Source organism: Sus scrofa, chromosome 7 (assembly GCF_054392235.1).
Source record: "Sus scrofa isolate SSC_HxYL_T2T_F1_AM1 chromosome 7, Sscrofa_HxYL_maternal_Yorkshire_Landrace_v2.0, whole genome shotgun sequence".
Lineage (NCBI taxonomy): Eukaryota > Metazoa > Chordata > Mammalia > Artiodactyla > Suidae > Sus > Sus scrofa.
In genome coordinates, this window is record NC_139389.1 from 82,662,613 (window position 1) to 82,684,207 (window position 21,595).

A 21,595-nucleotide genomic window follows, 5' to 3' on the forward strand; every position below is an offset into this window, starting at 1 on the left:
AAATAGGCCGTAAATTGTGCTATGCAAGGATAATCAATGGCTCATTATCTTTGCTTCTAGCAAAATGCACTGATTCTTTTAAAGCCATTAATGAGCAATATTGGGCAGTACACAGCTGCAAATGTGTTCAAGTATTATTGATCCTACATCTATAAAACTAATCTCATCTGGGCAGAATTTATGAGCAATAATAATGCAAACTATTCTGCAGTTTATACTAAAGAAATAAAGCAGAAAATTCATGTGCATAAGGCAAGATTATAAGATCACGGGGGTCGGGGGGACAATCTGAGCCATTATTCTATTCTGCTAGAAACACATCATGGCACTTAATCACTGTTAAACATAAATCTAATACAAGATCATCAGTGGTGACCAAAAAAAATGTTAATAGAATTTTTCCATATAACCAAACCATTATGACAATTCCATTATTTGAATTGATGTTACCACTTTTAGACATTATCAGGACCTTATGCATAAATTAGCTATAAAGTTACTTCTATATTACTTCATATATTTTATGACAATGCTTATATTTTGCTACTAAAACAAACATTGAATTAGATTGTTTTTATTGTCCAGCTTTGTAGAATATATATGTTGTCCATGTGTTGAACTGTTTGTTGAATATTCCCCACGCTTGGAGGTCCTTTAAGCTCATCAAATCTAACGTGGTCGCTCCTGGGGAGGGAGGACAGTGGTAGAGTCTTAAAACCTCGCTTACCCTGCATGCCAGACTGTTGGAAAAAAGGCCTAAGGGACCTTTGCAGCTTCATTCAAGGGAGAATGAAGAATTCCCCCCAAACAGAAAGGAAGGTGGAAATGGGAATCTAACCATTCCAACATGTATCAGGCTTTTATGTTCTACTTTGTTTTCATTGCTGTAAAATTAATTTTCAGGCTTTATAATGAAATTTTAAGTCATCACCAAAATGTATCATCAAAAGGGGACAGGTTTTGCTGAAAGGTGACCGACAGTTCCCTTCCGTGCTATTATGGAACTTCACCAGCTTTGTTGAGCTGACTTTTGAAATGCAAAGATGTAACATCCTCCTTTTACTACCTACCCTCATTTCAACTAGCAGGAGTGAGAACCAACAACAATGAAGATGATACAAATGTGTAGAAATTGTCAGGATTCCTTCAGTCTCTTTAAAACCCTATCTTGGAAGTTTCAAACAGTTGAACCTTCAGGGGTTAGGATTGCTGCTATTAACACCAGCAGCCTGCTGACCAGAAAGTTGATGGGGAGAAAGCAAAACTGATCTCACAGCACTTCAAGGTCCCAATGTGCAGGTAAGTGACATTCCAATCTAGCAATGCTAAGAAATGATGTGACACATTTAACCCCATTTCCTTATACAATCCTTGACTCTAAAGAGTTGTTCTTGCCCCCTTATAATTTTATTGTAGAACCACAAACAAAAACTCATTCCCAACACATCCTCAAAAAGATCACCAAATTTTGAGTTCCCATTATGGCTCAGCAGTAATGCATCCAACCAGTATCCTTGAGGATGCAGGTTCAACCCCTGGCTCTGCTCAGTGGGTTAAGGATCTGTCATTGCCATGAGCTGTGATGTAGGTCACAGACATAGCTCAGATCTTTTGTTGCTGTGGCTGTGGTGTAGGCCAGCAGCTGTGGCTCCAATTCAACTCCTAAGGCTGGGAACCTCCATATGCCATGGGCACAGCCCTAAAAGACCAAAAAATAAAAATAAAAAAGTCACCAAATTTCACTTGTCAACTGTCTAAAGGTTTCAGAGCCAGATGAAGTCAACCCTCAGTCATACTTGGCGAGTATTCATCTAAAAACGCCCACATTTCTCAGGAATGAATCAAACAGTAGCAAATTCAGAGAGTGAGTAAGGCCAAAAGCAGGACTTGAGGTAAGATAGCAAGTCCAAACCAGAAGATGCTCATCTTCTGTCAGAGGCTGAGCTGCCCCCCAGCTAATCCACAAGAGGGGCAGCAGAACAAGAGCCCAGGTCGCTAGCAGTTCCACGGGGCACACCCAGGATATCAAAGATGATTTTCTTTCCCACCCACTAGCTCTGGAGACAAAGCTGACTTTGCCACTTACTTCTCTCAGTGGTTGGATACTGCAGCCTCACAGGCTGGGAAACCAGCAAATAAGGGTATCTCAGGTCACATATCCTTGTAAAGACTGTTGGCCTAATCAAATTATTATACTCTGGCATAGGCCAGTTTAAGGTAGATAACTAAGGTCGCCAGCAAATGTTTAGGCTGAGTAACCACTTCAAATTATAGTACATCTACAGCCTTTCTCAAATTTTAGTATGAAAAATACTTATGAATCTTGTTTTTAAAACACAAGATGTGTCATAAAAAAAATGCTCAACATTATGAGTCATTAGGGAAATGCAAATCAAAACCTCAATGACGTACCACTTCACACCCACTAGGATGACTAAAGTCAAAACAACAGACAATAACAAGTAGGTAGAGAAGTTGGATTGTAAAATTGTGGGGCCATTTTGGAAACAGTGTGGAAGTTCCTTAAAATGTTAAAATTAGAGTTACCATGGAATTCCAGTCGTGGCTCAGTGGTTAACGAATCCGACTAGGAACCATGAGGTTGCAGGTTCAATCCCTAGCCTTGCTCAGTGGGTTAAGGATCCAGCATTGCCATGAGCTGTGGTGCAGGCTGGCAGCTACAGCTCCGATTCGACCCCTAGCCTGGGAACCTCCATATGCCGTGAGAGCGGCCCAAGAGATGGCAAAAAAAAAAAAAAATAGTTACCATATGACCAAGCAGTTCTATTCTTAGCTTTATACCTATATTCCTTTGCTAGGGCTGCTATAACAAAATACCACAGACTGGGAAGCATAAAAGAAACAAATTCTCATAGTTCTGGAAGTCCACGACCAACATGCCAGTGGGGCTGGATTCCCCTGAGACCTCTGTCATTGGGTTGCAGATGGTTACCCGCCCCACCCCCCGAGATGGTTGTCCCATCTGTGCATGCACACCCTCATGTCTCTTTGTCTACTCTAATCGCCCCTTGTAAGGACACTCGTCAGATTGGATAGGGCCCACGCTAAAGGCATCATTTTAACTTCATCACCTCTTTAAGAGTCTGATGTACAAATAGAGTCACATGTTGAAGTACTGGGGTTTGGGGAGACAGATCAAGACAGAACATACATGGTACACAAAACCTGTAGATGAATGTTCATACAACCTAATGCATATAGTATCAATAGTTGAGTTTTTGCACTGTGGAGGAATGTGGACACTTCCCTTCCCAGCTTCAACTCTGAAATGGTTGGACATAAAAGAAAATTTACTACAGTCAAAGAATAATAGAAAATTTACTTTGGAAAGATGGCCCTGAATCTCAACAGCTATTAGTAGATTCTTTTAACTATTGAGACAATTTACTAGCATAAATGCCAAGGTCTGGAGTTAGGGTTCATATTAAAAATAAGACACAGGATTCAGAATCCTGTATCCCTCTTTCCACAAAGAATGTAAGTATATACAGCCTGAGTAGCTCTAAAAAGAAATGGTAAAATTTCCTTCCAGCACATCTATTTGATAGAAAACTTGTGAGAATGGTCAAATTATACAATCTTTAAATATTTATGATAAAAAAAGGGGGTAAACACCATCAACAAATTCATGGAAGACTTTTCCCAATTTTTCAGCTAAAAAAAGTTAAAGTTGTTCAAAGTATTAACAGCCTACCTCCAAGATGGTTCCCAGACAGCCTCCTGGTGTTCACACTGCTGTAGAGTCCTTCCCATGCTGACCAACAGAATACAGGAGAGTGATGGCACATCACCTCCACCGTCAGATTGTAGAAGACGCCCTGCTTCCAGCTTGGTCATGCTCTGTCTTGTGTCACACAGTCTGAGGGAAGCCAGCTGCCACATCATGAGAAACCCCAGGAAGAGGCTCACAAGGCCAAGAACTGGGACGTCACCAAGAAGGCCTGCCCTTTTCTGTACGGAGGAGAAAAGAGCAGAATTCAGTTGAAATTTGGAAACTCACACCTGAATCACTCAAACAGCACAAAAATTTCTTCTTTAGGGAAATGTTTTGAAGAAGTTATTTCTCAAAGCCTGTAACTTAGGAGATTGTAGAACTCTGGGGATTCTCTTCAGAAAAGAGGAAACACAGGTGTTCAATTTTCCACTTTTCTGCCACGAAAGAAGATTCCCAGTGGAAATTCTCTGGATATTTGGTTTCCCCCCACCCCCACTTGCACTGGCTGACTGCCCCTCCCTATGTCTGCATAAGATGCTCTCTAATCCAAGAGCAACAGGTGCCACCTGCCTCATCTAGTTCATGACTCGCTTGTGACATATCTAACACTGCCTAGATAAAGATTCCAATGGCACAATAGAACTCAAGCTTATTACCATTCTCATCTGCTCAGCCACACATTCACCTCAGCTGGATGAGAGAACAGGATGGGAAAAAAAGGCACATCAGAGGAGACTTATGTGCAATTAAGCAGGCTGATTTTAGAGTCTTGGTGGTCTCAAGACTAGTTAAAATGACACATGCTCATCTTGAAATGAATTTGGAGTTTAGAAGCTAGTAGAAATAATATGCCTAATCTTGTACTTTTCCTTAAACCATAAACTCTTCTGATAACCATATCTCTTGTACACTTCCTCAAGTCTTTGCTCAACTATGGTCTTCTCACTGCAGGATTTCCCGGACCACCCCATTTAAACTGTAGACTTTGACCCTTTGAGCATCCTCTAATTCCTCCCTCCTTTATTTTACTCCATAATACTTATCACAATAATATACCTTCTAGTTTACTGATGTATTTTGTCTAATGCCTAGTTTCAGTTGAATGTAAAGTTCCACTGGAAATGAAAAATGAGGATTTATCACCAGTATCTAAAATAGCAACTAACATATATAGGTACTTACTAAATATTTGTCCAATGGGTACTATTTTCCCCTAATCTTTATGTACCAATACGTCTTAAAGTTTTTTCTTTACCTCCTAACTCCACTGCCCTCTCCCTACTCATAATAGACCTATCCTAGTGCTAAACACAGGATAAAGTGCAATAAATATTAAGAATATTGATCCATTAATCAATCACTGACTCCACAAGAGAGCCATGAGAGAACAGGAAGAAAAATGAAAGAATCTTGCCTGGATTAAAATAGCATAATATTTATTCATCTGTTCACTGGATGAACATTTATTAAAAAGCCTTCCATTCTATCTTTGCTCTCACAAATGGCTTTGCCACAATGAGAGATGGAACAGTGAAAAAAATCTACGTTCAATGCAGTCACTTCAGTATGCTGTTGGAATTGTAATTTTGCTTTTAAACAGTTTTCCTGAGGCAAGAAAATATAAGCTTAAATATATAATAATCTGTCTAAGGGTCTGGCACATTTATATATCCTATTCTCATAAATCAGTTGCTTAGCAAATGGCCAATATCCCTTCTGACTTAGAGTAGGAGTTTTGGACTCTCTAGCAATAGTTTAAAAGCTTGATAGCATGGAATGGGCTGGTTGATTTTATGAGGAAGAGAGTGATAAGGGAAATGGAGCTTAGTTTTAGAACTGGACAGATTGGGGATGAGACAACAAGAAGAGAAAGGGCACTGGGACCCAGTATCAATGGGCTTTAGATGCTCTATGAGACACACAAATATTGCCTTTCTGAGGTCTCTTGAGATGCAATTAAGTTTCCTTGTTGATGTATCAATAGTCTATGATTGACTTGCAAGAACCAGCCCAGATTCCAGAGGTTGCCTCACTCTGCCAGTGAGCAGTGCTTTAAGTACCAGAGAAGTCTGGCTCACGCTGTGAAAAAGGACTTTTAAAGTGCTCTACTGATAGAGCATGTGTAACATATATGCTCCTCTTTGAGGTTAAAGATTTGATAGCTACAAGGGTTATTTCATTCATTTATTTAGCAAACATTACTTGAGTGCCCACTCCACTAATTCCCAAGCATACAGTGGTGATGAATAAGTCATTGAAGGTTCCTGACTTCAGAGAGCTATTTGAGTTAGAGAGACTAATCCAATTAAAAAAAAAAAAAAAAAAAAAGATTATCTATGGACTGTGCTAAATGCTATGATAAAAACAAAGAATAACAGAGGCCACTCTGAAGAAGGCTCTGAGGAGCTGACATTGAAGCCTTGACTTGAAGGATAAACCAGCCATATAAAGAAGAGAAAAAAATTCCAAGCAGGGGAAGATCCTGGAGTCTGGAGATGACCTGCCAGGCTCAACACAAAGGAAAGGAGGCTGAAATGGTTTGAGGGAGGGAGGGGGTGGTAGGAGGTAAAATTCAAAAAGGTTCTCTGGAGCCAGTTCACAGAGAGCAGTGTTGGCCAGGTCTAAGGAGCGGGATTGTCTTTTAGGTGTAATTGGGGAATAACATTGTCCTATGACTTCCATTTAAGGTCATAGATAAAGGAGGATAAGTTGGAAAAACTTCCAGCTACAAACATCCAGAAATGCTGGATATACTGGCAATTTTTTTTCCAAAACTAAGTGCAGATCTGAGCTTAGGATAAAGGGAGAGTACTGGGTACCAGGGGGTAAAAGACTGACTATAGACTGAGAAGGGGCATATGGGAACATATTGGGGGCTGGAATCTCTCCCCCCCCCCTTTTTTTTTTTTTTGGAGGGGGGAGGGAGTGAACCCGAGGCACATGGAAGTTTCTGGGCCAGGAATTGAATCCAAACTGCAACTGCTACCTATGCCACAGGTTTGGGAAGGCAACACCAGATCCTTTAACCCACTGCCTTGGGCCAGGGATCTTATCTGCACTTCTGCAGCGACCCAAGCAGCTTCAGTCTGATTCTCAACCTACTGTGCCACAGCAAGAATTCTAGAAATGTCTTAAATTTTGATCTGAGTGATAGTTAAATGAATTTACATGAATGTACATTTATATAATAATCGGCCAAGCTTCACACTTACAATTTGTGCACTTACTAGGAGTATTTTATATACTGATAAAATTTTATTAATAAAGACAACGAGAGAGGAGAAACAGGGACAGCAATTAGAATGACAATAGATTTTTTGACAACAACAATAGAAGCTTCTAGCCTCCAAAGTAATATTATTACAGTGTGCCAAGAAAAAAGCAGCAATCTCTAACTCCATATTCTATTAAACCCCCATTCAAAAAAATAGACAAAATAAAAGACATTTTTAGATAAATATTAAAGTTACCAACCAGTGATCTTCACTGTGGATAGACTTAAATAAAAATGAAATTGAATCTAGTAGAAAAGAAGAAGTGGCAATGACCAGTAGAAAATGTGTTACAGACACCACTGACCTGCGGTCAAGTATTTGGGGACCAAATTAGATGAGGATTTAAGTTTACTGGGCTGAGGTTTTTGTTTTGCTTTTTGTCTTTGTCTTTTAGGGCCATGTCCATGGCATGTGGAGGTTCCCATGCTAGGGGTCCAATCGGAGCTGTAGCCACTGGCCTAGACCAGAGCCACAGCAATGGGGGATCTGAGCCACGTCTGCAACCTACACCACAGCTCACAGCAATGCCAGATCCTTAACCCACTGAGCAAGGCCAGGGATCGAACCCACAACCTCATGGATGCTATTGGGTTCGTTAACCACTGAGCAATGATGGGAACTCCAGGGCTGAGTTTTTAAACTCAAACTTTCTCTGTGCCTGTTTTCTCATCTATAACATGGAGATAACCTTTTTAAGTATTATGTACAGAAGGCACAGTTATGTGTATATGTATGTCTTTGGCATAGAGCCTGGCAATAGTGAGCTATTATTATATATAATATACCTGAACCCTTGACAGAAAGGCTTGCTCTGCCATGCTCTGTCCAAAGAAAATTTGTGGGGTTTTTTGTTTTTATGCATGTGTCATGACTCTTTGTCCTTATATATCACAAATAGCTTACTTTCTAAAAGTCTTCAAGATGTCCAAAGTTTTTTTGTTTTTTATTTTATTTATTTATTTATTTATTTATTTATTTATTGTCTTTTAAGGGCCAAGTCCTTGGCATAGGGAAGTTCCCAGGCTAGGGGTCCAATCTGAGCTACAGCTGCCTGCCATCCATAGCCACAGCAACAGGGGATCCAAGCTGCATCTGCAACCTACACCACACTTCACAGCAATGCTGGATCCTTAACCCTGAGTGAAGCCAGGGATCAAACCTGAGTCCTCATGGACATTAGTTAGGGTTGTTACCACTAAGCCATGATGGGAATTCTCATTAAAGTGTATTGGGAACCCATTGAAGGATTTCAAGCAGAAGAGTAGAAGACTCTGTTTACATTTTTAAATGAGCTCTACAACACTGTATGGAGAATAGGTGAGAGGGCAAGAATGCAATTGAGGGAAGCCAGATACAATGTACTTTGAAAAGTGGGAACTGACTGGGCATAAATTAGGAGGAAGGGTAGTGGGTGGGGTGGGGGGAACCCTTAAAAAAAGGTATGTATTAGGATGTAAAATCTCTTACTGAAGAACTATTGAAAACACTGGAGTAGAAATTATTAAATACTTACATTCTCAAAAATAAGAAAATGCCACTTTGAAAACCATCTCAAATTGTAGTCTAGCATTATCTTGTTTATGCAATACTTTTAACAATCCTAGATTTCTATCCAAACTTATCTCCAACTATACAATTGCAGACAGTACAATTCTCACTCCCTTGTTTTTGATCATCCAATTCCATCTGCCCTAAATGTTCCCTCTCCCTCCTCTATGCAGCACGAAGTCTTATGCATACTTCAAAGACTAACTCAGATTTCATCTCCGCCCCAGATTTTCTGCAGGGGGGGAATCGATATTTCTTTCCCTTATTCTCCAAATGGGCTATGTCTATGATATTAATGGACCTTTCCTTATTGCAGTCTACCCTGACTTTAAGTTACCTGCATTATCACTTCCCTGGATTACAAAACTAACTAAAAATTAAGGAAAATGTCCTATTCGTTCTGCATTCTTTACATCTCCAGCAGAGTAGCTTTCAAATTATTAAAAGAATTGAAATGAAAAGGGAGTCATTATTGCATTATTTGAGCAAGGAAAGGACAAGGCTCACCGTCATGAGTAAGGAGATGTCAGTGCCCAGGAGCTGTATAAGGTGCCTCTGGTTGCATCATCCCAAAAAGTTTGCTTCTTTGAGCATCAGTCCCAACTCCTGAAATATTGCCTAACCACCAGAAACATACTCCCACTTCCCAGTACCAGAGAAGAGGAAAAAAGAAAAGCTGAAAGCACTCAGTATTTATTCACCATCGCTGCCCTAATACATCTTAATTTGGGGATGTTATTCTTATTTAACTGGAAAAGAGCCCTTATGATTAGCATCTTGCTATTTTGTATTCTATTCCTACATTTCTGTGAATTGACCAAGATTTGCCCCATAACGTGCTTCATGGATACTAACATTAGTAATCAGAAAGCATTCACATTCACAAGGTAGTGAAGAGGGTCCAGCTCAGAGACAAAATATAGAATGGAAATAGAAACTGACCTTCTTACATAGAGAAGTTCTGAGAATTATTGGGATAATATGGCAGTCTTCAAAGTTCACTTGAGGACAAAGATTATACCATCTGGGACCGAACGTGGTGAACATCTGCCAGTGTCCCTGTCTCCCAAGAGTGGTGTCTGAGACTTATCTACCAAACTGTATATGCACCCTTCTCCCAAACAGCCCAAGGCCAATTAAAAATGCCAGCTGTTAAATCACAAGCTTAGGGGTTATATAGGCTTGTCACAAATGGCACAAGCACAGTTTTGCAAATTCCCAAAAGAACAGGTTTGGGAAACCACTCTCTGCTCACCTAGAGCAGATTCCTCATCTGTGAAAATATACTTAAAACTCTCTCCTCTACTTGGCTGCCTGTATTTCAGACCAGTCTTTAGTCTCTACACATGGAAAGTTCAGCTCTCCTACCCAGTAAAGAGAATCTAAAATAAGCTACTCAAGAAGATACAAAGTTCTCAGTATGGTACACATTGAGGTTGTTGGTATCTCTACAGAGGCAGTCACAGGTTCCATCCCCACCTGGCACAGTGTGTTAAAAGATCCAGCACTACTGCAGCATAGGTCATAACTGTGGCTTGGATCTGATCCCTGGCCAAGGAACTTCATATGCCATGAGTGGCCAAAAAAAGAAAACAAAACAAACAAAAAAGATAGCAATGAAACAATTTTCTTTTTTGAGGCTTAAAAAAAATGCATATGGCCCTGTGCCAGCAGGTGCTCCAGGCTGTTCTGAGGGCACTGTGTGCACTGGTAGGAGCATGCCCTGTCAAGCCATGGCCTGGCCACCTCTGCTCAGAATGGTAGTTAACCATTCCAGTCCTTGCTTTCCTCATCTCTAAGATGGGAATGATACTTAATTCAGTGTGGTTGTTAATGAAATAATGTTCAACTAAGCGATCACATTGCCAGCTGTGTGGAGGTGAATGTGTGCCAAGTGTGTGCATCCCTTTTAATGCCCCTCGATCCCATGCCTCCCACCCCTGCAACAGCTACCCTTTCTCTCTCCATTGGAAGAGAGAAAGGTGCAGTAGACCCAGATTAAAGAGCAGATCATCTGTTCAGTTGCACTGGATAATGAACTCTAAGTGCTAAAATATATCTAGGAAACAAAAGGGACATATTTCCATACTCAGTTGGCGAAGTGTAAATGGCTGTAATGCATATGCATTAAAATTTGGACATATTTTGAATTTTAATATTAACAGTTAAATATTTGCTATATGTAATCTCCTGCCACCTTCACAGAGGGGGATAGACTTTGATAGGAGCATCCTTTTCTTCCTCCGAGAACAATTAAATTTTTTATCCTTCTTTTAATGGTTTTCAAGGCATTAAACTTGAATTCAGTATTAAGTAGTGGATGGTGGCATAAAAGCTGGGAGATAGAAGCCAGCAAGAGAAAAAATGCTCTGAATAAAAAGAGCAACAAAGAAAGGGCAGGAGAGGATTTAGAAAAAAAAAAGTATATCAGAATTACTAATTGTCAGGGGTAGAGAGAGGGAAAGTAGAATATGTAAGGTTGTAGAGTCAAGAAGAGAATGAATTGCAAGTAGTGATATAGATACCCAGTGGGAATTTCTGGAAATGCTATGTATGTCAGGAAGTAAACATCCTCCTTTATCTCTCCTATCAAGTATTTTTATTAAATTCTACTTTGCTCATGAATGCCCTTAGACAAGTACACTTTTGTTTTAAGGGAATTCAAAAAGGGGTGGGGGGAAGAGGCTAAATAACAAATGAATCATAAATATAGAAGCATACTACATTTATATTAACAGAAAAGTGGTTTCACTCTACCCTCCATGAAAATAGATGTTGAATAAATACATCAAGGTAAGTTGGAAAGGGTACCACAGTCCCCCGGGTGCCAACTATTTTTCTCAGTTCGGCTGGGATTTGGGGAAGAGGAGAAACCAGATTAAGACGACACAGAGAGATGCTCAGAAGAGTGTCAAGAGAGGAGGGAGCTGAGGAAGCTGGGAATCCGCTTATCTGCTGGGATTAGTCTGAGGTGGCTAACCTACTTCTATAGGATGGGACAACAAAGGCACTTTCACAAAAGCAGGGAGAGAGAGCAACAGCCCTATGTGGAAGAGGAGGGAGCTTCAGAAAGGCAGCATTACTGTCAAATGCTGCAGCAAGGTCCTGTAAGATTAGAAGAAAACAGTTCTGTTAGGTGGCAAAAAACCATCTCAGTGAAGAATTGAGGCCTCAAGTGATACCAGATTAACCAAGAGATCAACTCAAAAAAAAAAAAAAAAAAAAAAAAAGAAGCAAATGAGAGGCAGAGAAAGGCTCTACTGGAGGCTCTCCCACCCTGAGGCTTTCCCTAGGTGGTCTCTTCATTTCTATGATGTCAATCACCACCTAGATGATGATCTCCCCCCTAGTCTATCAGGCATGCCCAGACACTCCCCCGCTCCTCCCCTCCCATCCCTCCCCAGCTTCTGGCCAGTCAGTATTCCCCCAGCCTGTAAGGTACTTACAACTGCTTGTCCTATGGGAATCTCCATTTCACTACATCCAAGATAGAACCGACCATCACCTTTATCCCCAAATGTTCCACATTCTACTCTCTCTCTTGGGGAATATAATGTCTCTATTAATACCCAAGAAGAGCCTGGATTCCTCCCTTTCTCTCACTTTCCACATAATCACTAACCTAATGCTAAGGTACTTGTACCCCCTGGACATCTTTCTATCCACCATTTGCCTTCCGTCCCCTATTCAATCTGCCTTTCAGGTCTTCAACTTTTCCCACCCATGTTTTGGTACCAATTTCCTAACATCTCCTTGTGCCAACCTGCCACTGCTCTACCTCATTGTCAGAGGACCCTTCTGAAATAAAGCTAGTCACGTAAATATCTTAGATTCAAATTCCTTCCTTAGCATCAATAATTAAATTGGGTACCAGGTAAAGAAAATTACTTTACCTCTGTGCTTTAACTTCCCTTCCATAAAAAGGGAATCATGCTGAATTTTTTAACCTATAGCCAAAGAATTTTTGTGATGATTAATTTAATACTGCTTTCTAAAAACTAAGTTTTAAGAATAGTAAATGTCAAGGAAACAAGCTTATGATTTCAAGTTTTAAAGTATTAACTAACAGAATCCTTAATTTTATTTTATAGTGTGGAACTATCAGTGTAAAAGTGCCATAGTAAAATCCTAGAAGAAAACAATCTCAAATTTTTATCACAAGCATCTCTTAATGATGTGATTATGGGCAACTATTATTTTTTCATAACATATTTTCTACTTTCCCCACAATAAGCATATAGTTCTTTTAGAACATAGGCAAAATAGTCAACGTTTTTAAAACCAGAGCTGTATGAAAGAGGCACTAGTACAAAAGAGAATTCCTGATATTTAAACTGCTGTCCTAATTCTGAGGAGGGCTGCTGGACTTGTTTACTTACTGAACTGTTACAAGTTGGTCTTCTGTCTGTGCTTCTCCCAGCATTATTGCCTAGGATACCTGACCAAAGACAGTTCTGAACCATCACCGCACTACTCGGCTAAGGAGGGTGAAGGAATCCAGAAGCTGACAATTAATTAAAAGGAGGCTACTGCATAGCAGTCTGGTCCCAGCTGTGGTGGGGAACAATTGGAGCTCTTCCGAGGTCACTGAATAAGAGTCTGAATACTAAAGCAGGCACTAAGAAAAGTGAACTTCTATGGAGACTCTAAGAAAAGTAAATGAAAAAATCAGCCAACAATATTCTCTACCAATTTTGTGCATATCATCCAGGGAAACTGAATAACCCCAAAAGGAATCATTTATGGATTATTTCCTAGAGTCTGGATTTTCATTAAAGGACTATTTTTCTACCAGTCTATATTTTCAGCTTCTTGGCTTCTCTCTTTCAAAGAGAAATTTCGTTTTAAATGTTTCTACCAAGCAGGAAAATAGACTCATGCTAATTACAGGGGCACAGGGAGATTTCTCCAGCTTAGATCTTCTCATTTCATACCGAACAATCTGCATGACAATGGTTTAAATGAAATAGACTTGGTAAAGTGGTCATTATGAAAAAGCTCAGTCGCTTTAAATCATGCGTTCTCAATCATGGGCAGTTTTGTCCTCAAAGAGCTATTTTCATGATCATAACTGAGAGGGTTCTACTGGCATCTAGTGGGTAAAGGCCAAGGATGCTGCCCAACATGAGACAATGCGCAGGGCAGCCTCCCACAGCAAAGAATTATCCAGTGTCAATGTCAAAGTGTTAAGATTGAGAAACCCTTCAACAATCAAAAAGAATACAATTGTAGCCAGCTTTCAAGAATGAGAGGCAAATTTCTATCTTGGTTAGACTCAAAGTTACCCACTTTCCTCTTAAGGGGCTGCCCAGTAGAACAAGACACACCAGGAACTTGGAGAATCAATCAGTTAGTCTTTTACAACCTCTTCTCTAATACTTAAGCAGGAAGACTCTCCTTTTCTATCAAAATCAGAAAGTCTATTCTGATCAACACATTAACTTATTTTTCACCATTAATTATCACCTTATATTTGACAAAGACTATTTAACAACCTAACAGCAGAGAGTTCAAATTAGGCTCTAGGTTTGTACAGAGTCTCAGGGTGGAAGAAAAGGGATCAAGAAGATGATCAAGACAAAATACAGTTGTCCTCAAATTCCACCTAACTGCATGACGGTAAACAAATTACATGGACTTTGGGATAAGAAGACATGGGTTTGAACTCCAACCATACCATTTAATAGCTGTGCAGCAACTGACAAGGGAGAAATTGAGACTCAAAGAAGGTCCTAAGTGAAAATATTTACATCTACCTCCCAATAATCTTTTTGACCCCCAAACAGTAAGTGATCAATCAGCATTAGCTTTCTACTTTGTTTTATGTTCAACACTGTTATAGTGATTAGGTCACTTTCATTTCCTAACCCTGCTCCTCAATGGAAAGTTGTTGAGTATCTCAGAGCCTTGGTTTCCCCATCATCAAGTATAAACCTAAAGTAAATATTAAATGATACAGTAGGTCTAGTATTATGCCTGGTACTCAAGAAGTGCTCCACAATGGGAGCTACTGTTACTCTCCAATAGTCTCAAGTGTTCATCTTTCCAAAGAAGAATTCTCAATGCCCTGTGTGTTCTCATTAACATCTGTGTGCTCCTGTACCAGCTATTTCACTTCTCTGTCGCTCCCTTAGAACATGTGACCATTCCACTCACTCCCCAGGGAGTCATTTTGTTCCAAGCGAGAAGAAAGTCATCTTTCAATTATCTTCTGATTTTTCCCCTATCCTTGAACTTGGCAGAATGAGAATTTTTTTCCCCTATCCTTGAACTCGGCAGAATGAGAATTTTAAGTTTTAAATATCAGTATCAAGGCTTATGTTCACTATTGTACCTAGACCTTGGGGAACATCAGAATAAATCACTACCAATGCAGAGAAAGGAACCTTGTTATCTTCTGGGGTTTTAGATGAGCAAACAGGACCATCCCTGGACTTTCTGTATCCTTGATGACCTTGCATGAAATGATCTGATATGTTGCCTACCTCTCTCCCTGGGAACTTACTTTTTTCTAGTTTGACCCTTGTCACGTATTTGAGAGATAGCATATAACTAGAGTCTATCTTTTTACAGCTTTTGACCCAGAGCAATCAAAGTCAGCCTCTCAAAGCCATACCCGGGGTGCTGTGTCGTGTGATCAGCTCTACAAAGAGCTTCATCCTTCCTCCAGGTTTGTCCTCCTTTCACCCTCCACCGAAACACTGGGTTGATTTAGAAAAGACCCACAAGTAAGGCAATCTTTTGTCCCAGAAAAAAAAATCCATGATTTGTCACGTCATTTTACTGCAGTAGATGTTTGCTGCAAGAGACAAAACTGTATAGTCTAAAAGGAAGCCCAGTTCATGTCTTGTCTTCTTCCATGAACTAATTTCCAGATAATCCTTCAACACTCCTGCCCCATCCTCTGCCCCTGGACACTAATAACATCTCATCCCTCATTACATACAGCTTGATGAGCATCTTACCCTCCTGTACTGTACCTATTCACCTGTCTTCCCATGTAGACACCAATCAGATGTTAAGTAGGGCTGGATCATTTGTTTCTATGAAGTGATACAGCATAGGGCATGGTCCACTAAAGGTAAGCAACAAATGTTTTCTTTTGAAAATGTACCTAAAAACTTATGTGTCCATTTGCATAAACAATGTAACATATGGAAACCCTATATATAGAAAATATGAACAGAGGTGGTTTATAAATTGATGCAATTATAACACTCATGCATCAAATGGATTGCTATCCAAACTGATGATAGAGTGAGAAAGGTTATCTTAGCCTTGAGTAATGGAAGATGGTAATGCCAACCAGCAAACTCAGTCCACAGTAAAGTACCTTAAAGCCTATGAGAACTGGCATTGGAGTACCTTGCTTTCTTTCAGGTGGGCCAATTTAAGCAGACCTCAGCTCTCACCTCGGGGTGAGATCCTCTGGCTTCATTCCCAAGGAACCATGAACCCTGGATCATCCCTTTGAGGAATAGCTTCTTGTCTGAGGAGCTTGTGCGATGATACATTTGAGACCTGCTTATCAATGAGTCATTCTTAGAATGGGTCCAGACCAGGAGATGCATGTGCAAAACTAAGTAAGCAAAACAAAGTTTTGTTTTTGCTTTTTAGGATCACATCTGTGGCATATGGTTCCCAGGCTAGAGGTCGAATCAGAGCTTGTAGCTGCCATTCTACACCACAGCCATAGCAACAAGGAATCCGAACCACATCTGCGACCTACACCACAGCTCACGGCAATGCAGGATCCTTAACCCACTGAGCAACGCCAGGGACTGAAGCCACAACCTCATGGTTCCTAGTCAGATTCATTTCCACTGCACCACGATAGGAACTCTGGAGTATCTTTCAAAATTGCTGTAAATGTGCTGAACTTCAGTAAGAGCGAGAGGAACAAGAGAAATACTTTCTTCCTTTACAACCCTGTATATAGTACTGTAGCGAACACAGAGAAAGAATATATCTGACCATAGCACCTCACAGGTCATTCTCAAGAACAGGGCTACTCTGGATAACCAGCAATTCCATGAGTCGAGAGATGCTGGTTTATCAGTCACTTTTATGTATTTGAAATATGTATTGCCAATGATGGCTCCAACTTGAAAACAGCATTTATTTTCCTTAGAAAGAGACACTGTGGGAACTTAAAAAAAAAAAAAAAAAAGGTTTACCTGGTTCAAATATCTCACTTTGTGGATGAAATACCAAAGCCTAATAGACTGATTTGGCCAAAGTCACTAGTGATTTAATTTTAAATTGTATTCATTTATACTCCAACTTGTTTCAGAAAATACTTACAGTGGCTAAGCAAAAAAACCACATTCATACCATATTCATTTCAACAAGAGGAAATAAATGTTTAGTAAGATTAAAGAGAAATGGCAAGAATGAGTTCAGAACAACGTAAAGCCCTATACACTGGTTCTAAGCTTGGTTATAAGTTTTCCGACACCCACTACTATAAAGACAGGGCCTCAATCCATTTCAAGGTTTGTTATCTCTCATTTAAGACCAGTTGCTCAGAAAATTATTAATCCCATACTAAGAACCCTGGACAAATTCTCCCATATATTCTCATAGGGAAAGCCCTAGACTTCACTGAAAAGGCTAAAGTAGCATATGGTTCTTTTGGGGGGTTGGTTTTTTTTTTTTTTTGGTCTTTTTTGCCTTTTCTAGGGCTGCTCCTGTGGCATATGGAGGTTCCCAGGCTAGGGGTCTATTTGGAGCTGTAGCTGCCAGCCTACGCCAGAGCCACAGCAACGTGGGACCCAAGCCACATCTGCAACCTACACCAGAGCTCATGGCAATGCTGGATCCTTAACCCACTGAGCAAGGCCAGGGATCGAACCTGCAACCTCATGGTTCCTAGTCGGATTCATTAACCACTGAGCCACGACAGGTACTCCACATATGGTTCTTTTTGGTAATATCTCTCCATGTAAAATGATGGCATCACACCAAAGAACAGCTCCATAAAAGGGATTCTTTGGAGGACTGAGATGTTTAAGGCACAATTCAATGCAGGGGCAGAATCTAGAGAACAGAGAGGACTAACTGGACCATATATGCCTAAGGAAAATCTCAATAAATAACATTTTTCTCAGACATAATGGTGCTGAACACTGAGTGCTGAATTTGAAAATGCTTAGCCTGCATCATCTTCACTGTGCGCTCTTTCAATTGTGGGTCTTTTGCTCATTCACTCAACATTCAAGCAAAATCTAAGAGCATTCCTCAAGCCTCCCACTCTCTCCCCAACAATTAGTCAGCAAGTTTTATTCATTTTCCCTCCCAAACATCTCAGAACCAACCAATTCCCTACATCCAGAATTTCTCCACCAAGCTATTATGATTCCACCTACCACAGGATTTTATACCTCTAATCTTATGCCCTTCCAGTCATGGTCCAGACAGAGACCCTGTGACCTTTCCAAACACAACTCTGATGACATTACTCTCCTGCTGAAAACCTTCCAGGATTGCCCTAGTTCCCTCAGATTAAAATTCCAAATCTTTTTTTTTTTTTTTTTTTTTTTTTTTTTTGTCTCTTTAGGGTCATACCTGTCGCATATGGAGGTTCCCAGGCTAGGGGTTGAGTCAGAGCTGTAGCCACCCACCTACACCACAGCCACAACAATGCAGGATCCAAGCCCTGTCTGTGACCTACACCACAGCTCACTGAAACACCAGATCCTTAACCCACTGAATGAGACCAGGGATGGAACCCATGTCCTCATGAAGGTCAGGTTCATTAACTGCTGAGCCACAACAGGAACTTCCCAAGTCATTCTTAAAACTGCAGACCAGCTCTTACATTGACTGGTCCCTGACTGTTTCCTGACTGTCCCCAGTCATTTTCACAGCTACTCTCCTCACTCTTTACTCCAGGCACACAGGTCTTTGGGTAGCTCCAATAAGTACTTTACGCTTTCCTCCATGAGAACCTCAAAGTCTCCCATTATTCATTTTCATAGCACCCTATTTGCATTTGTCACACTATAATTAGTTATCTGGGTAATTACATTGTTAAAAATCTCTCCACCCCGTGGACTGTAAGCTTCATAAGGTAGAGAACTGCATCTTTCTAGCTCACTGCTGTATTTTTTACCTAGCATAGATAGTACCAGGCACAGTGCCTAGGATTTCAGAAGCACTAAAATATTTCAATGAATATGTAATGGATAATTAAATGAAGAAATAAAAAGTGAATATTAGAGTTCAGGTATTCTGTTTTTCTCCATTTGATGTGGAGAGTCATGTATTGGCAGACATACTCTACTGGTCTCTTGTGTTTCAGCCAGTCTTCCAAGAAAAAGGCATCAACAGCTTTGTTCTGGAAGTCCCTACAGGGATGTCTACATAGAACGCAACCTTGGAAGACAGGGGGTTTTCTCCTTCTAAGGCAGGGGGAAGATTTGTTTCCTGATCAGGATAATAAATATAATGACTTCCTCTGGAGTAAATGTTTGGCCCCTTTGCTAACGGCCCTCTTATACAGTTGAAGTTTTCCTAAATTCAAGGTTTCTTGGACAAAAATCTACTCAGCACAGCATCTGCCTTTATTTCTCTTCATTGCCTTTGAGGGACTTAAGGGGCAAAGGGAACCAGTATAAACATAAAGCTCATGATGCTTGCTGTGCCATGAGTACTCAAGTTCTTTGTCTCTAACCCAAGAGTCTCATGTCTTCTACCAGCACCTATGAAACTATGGCAGGCTAACTGGTTAGCTTAAAAACCACATAAAATCTGAGTCTTCACAATTTTCGACACCATGTGCTTGAACAACTGACAGAGCTGTGAAAGAAAGAGGTGGAAGCCAAGATCCTCTTGTGAAAATTGGGAAGGCTACAAAAGACAGTGTTTCCACTGGTTGTACATTACAGAACCTCCTCAAAAGGTGATTTTGTGGCAATTTCAAAAAAAAAAAAAAAAAAAGGAAAATCCTGGCCCCAGATTTATAAATACCATGAAATACATTGTACAATTGTTAAAAGTGTTATTCTCAGAGCACTTGCAACAGAATTATCTGTTTAAAATAAAGACTACACTCAAAATAATTTTCTGGTTGAGAAAGGTATCTGTTGGTATTTTTTTCCCAATACCTCCTAAAAAGCAAGCATGCATCTTCCCTAAGACAAAAAAAAAAAAAAAAAAAAAAAAGAGTACAACAGACCAAGTGTTAGAGCTGGGCATAAATAAAAAACACTAGGATCAGAACTTTGGACTCTTAAGAGTTATTAATCATGCCCCCATCTTACTCTCATTCAATCCTCTGTCTTTAATAAGCCCTCTCATTTCTTTCAATCCTACATATCACCATTGTATCAATGCATTTTACAGATTAATGACTGATAAGAGACAGCATATCCAAAAACAAGGTAAACACAGTTATACTACACCCTCCAAAAAAATGCAGTCTACTAAAACCTCTCCATTTGTAATAGGATAAGCATTTAAGGCAAATGAAAAAAAATTGTTTTTTACACTGACAAAAAATGAATTGATGGTCTTCTCTTTAAACTTATAGATGCAAAAATTCAATGAGCTATCCAGCAAATTAAAAAGCTTAAAATTTCAAGCATCTTTACTGCCACAGTCAAATCTGCATTTTCTTTATTTCACAAATGAGCTCCAAACCTTGCAGTGTCCCAAATGAAAGGTAGCACTTGCTCAAATGCCAAGAATGAAAGATCTAATTACTGATGGAAACTCACCTGTGAGCACAACCCAGCCAGACCTGCTAGAGGGGCTCAGTTAGAATCTCCTAATGGTCTTGAGTCAAAGAACTCCCTGAAGACTGAGCTGATTACATCAGGATTTCTGGCTGCAGTGGTCAAAGTAATATCCACAGATATGACAGGAATTATGATGGATATCAAAAGCTCTTCAAGTTGAAAAGTAAAATCACTTTTCTACCTGAGAGGTCTGTTCCATATAAAACTCAGTATAGATCAACAGTGAAAAGTTAATCTCTTCTCGGCAGAAGTAATGAAGACATACAACACACAACTCTGCCAGAGTAAAGGAAAAGAATCTTTTTCTGTGTAAATATTCTCTCTGCACTCAATCTAATTGGAAATTTCTATATTATACTAAACAATCCAGATTATTAAATCTCTACCAGATTAGCATGGAAAAAGTGGTTCACTCTCCACAGAATAAATTTATTGTTGAACTGTTTTCAAATCAATGTCTTCCAGATATTAAAATGTGTCCTTGAAAGTGACCTAAGGTTTGGTGCTATGACAAAAAGTTTCAATTTAGTTTAAAAAATGGTTATAGGAAATTATTTTCCTTATTTTTGAACCTATGTTTTTTAGAACCAAACCTACAATTTAAAAAAAAATACACATTTTTAAGACAAAAACTATTTAAAGCCAAATAATTTTTGAAACATAACCACCCACTTCTAAGATGCAGGTTGCGTATTATGACTTTCTTCTCAAGAGGATGTATAGGAAGAGGGGGAAAATTCAAGTGAGAAACCAGGCAAACACTACTTCAGTCAAGTGATCAAGGCTTATGTCACCAGTGCTAAGTCATGGTCTCTTGATATGACATGATGAGAATGGCACTTTTACTTCTGGGGTCCTCCTCCCCAAAATCCACAACCCCAGTCTAATGAAGAAAACTTCAGACTAACCCCAATCAAATACCATCTACAAAATACCTGAGCAGAACTCCCCCAAAACTATCAGGGTCCTCAAAAACAAGGCAAATCTAGAGGTTAGTAAAAGGGCACAAACTTTCATTTATAAGATGAGGGCTGAGGATTTAGTGGATAACATGATGACTATAGTTGATGACACTGAATTGTGTAACTGAAATTTGCTAAGAGACTCGAACGTGTGTTTTCACCAAAAAAAAAAAGAGATAAATATAAAAAGAAATATTTCTTATCCTGTATATTAAAAATTCAAGTAAGGTATTCCCACCGTGGCAGTGGTTAATGAACCCAACTAGCATCCATAAAGATGCAGGTTTGATCCATAGCCTTACTCAGTGGGTTAAGGATCTAGCGTTGCCATGA

At 39.8% G+C, this 21,595-nt stretch overlaps 1 protein-coding gene across 1 annotated transcript in view; it reads right to left on the reverse strand.

Annotated features, from left to right (window-relative positions):
* Positions 1-21,595, reverse strand: part of LOC110261585 (uncharacterized) — a 484,734-nt gene that overhangs the window by 331,227 nt on the left and 131,912 nt on the right. Inside the window, exon 3 of the mRNA XM_084966983.1 lies at positions 3,716-3,972. Coding sequence (XP_084823109.1) covers positions 3,716-3,906 — 191 coding nt within the window. The 5' untranslated portion in view covers positions 3,907-3,972. The remainder of the gene's footprint in view (positions 1-3,715; positions 3,973-21,595) is intronic.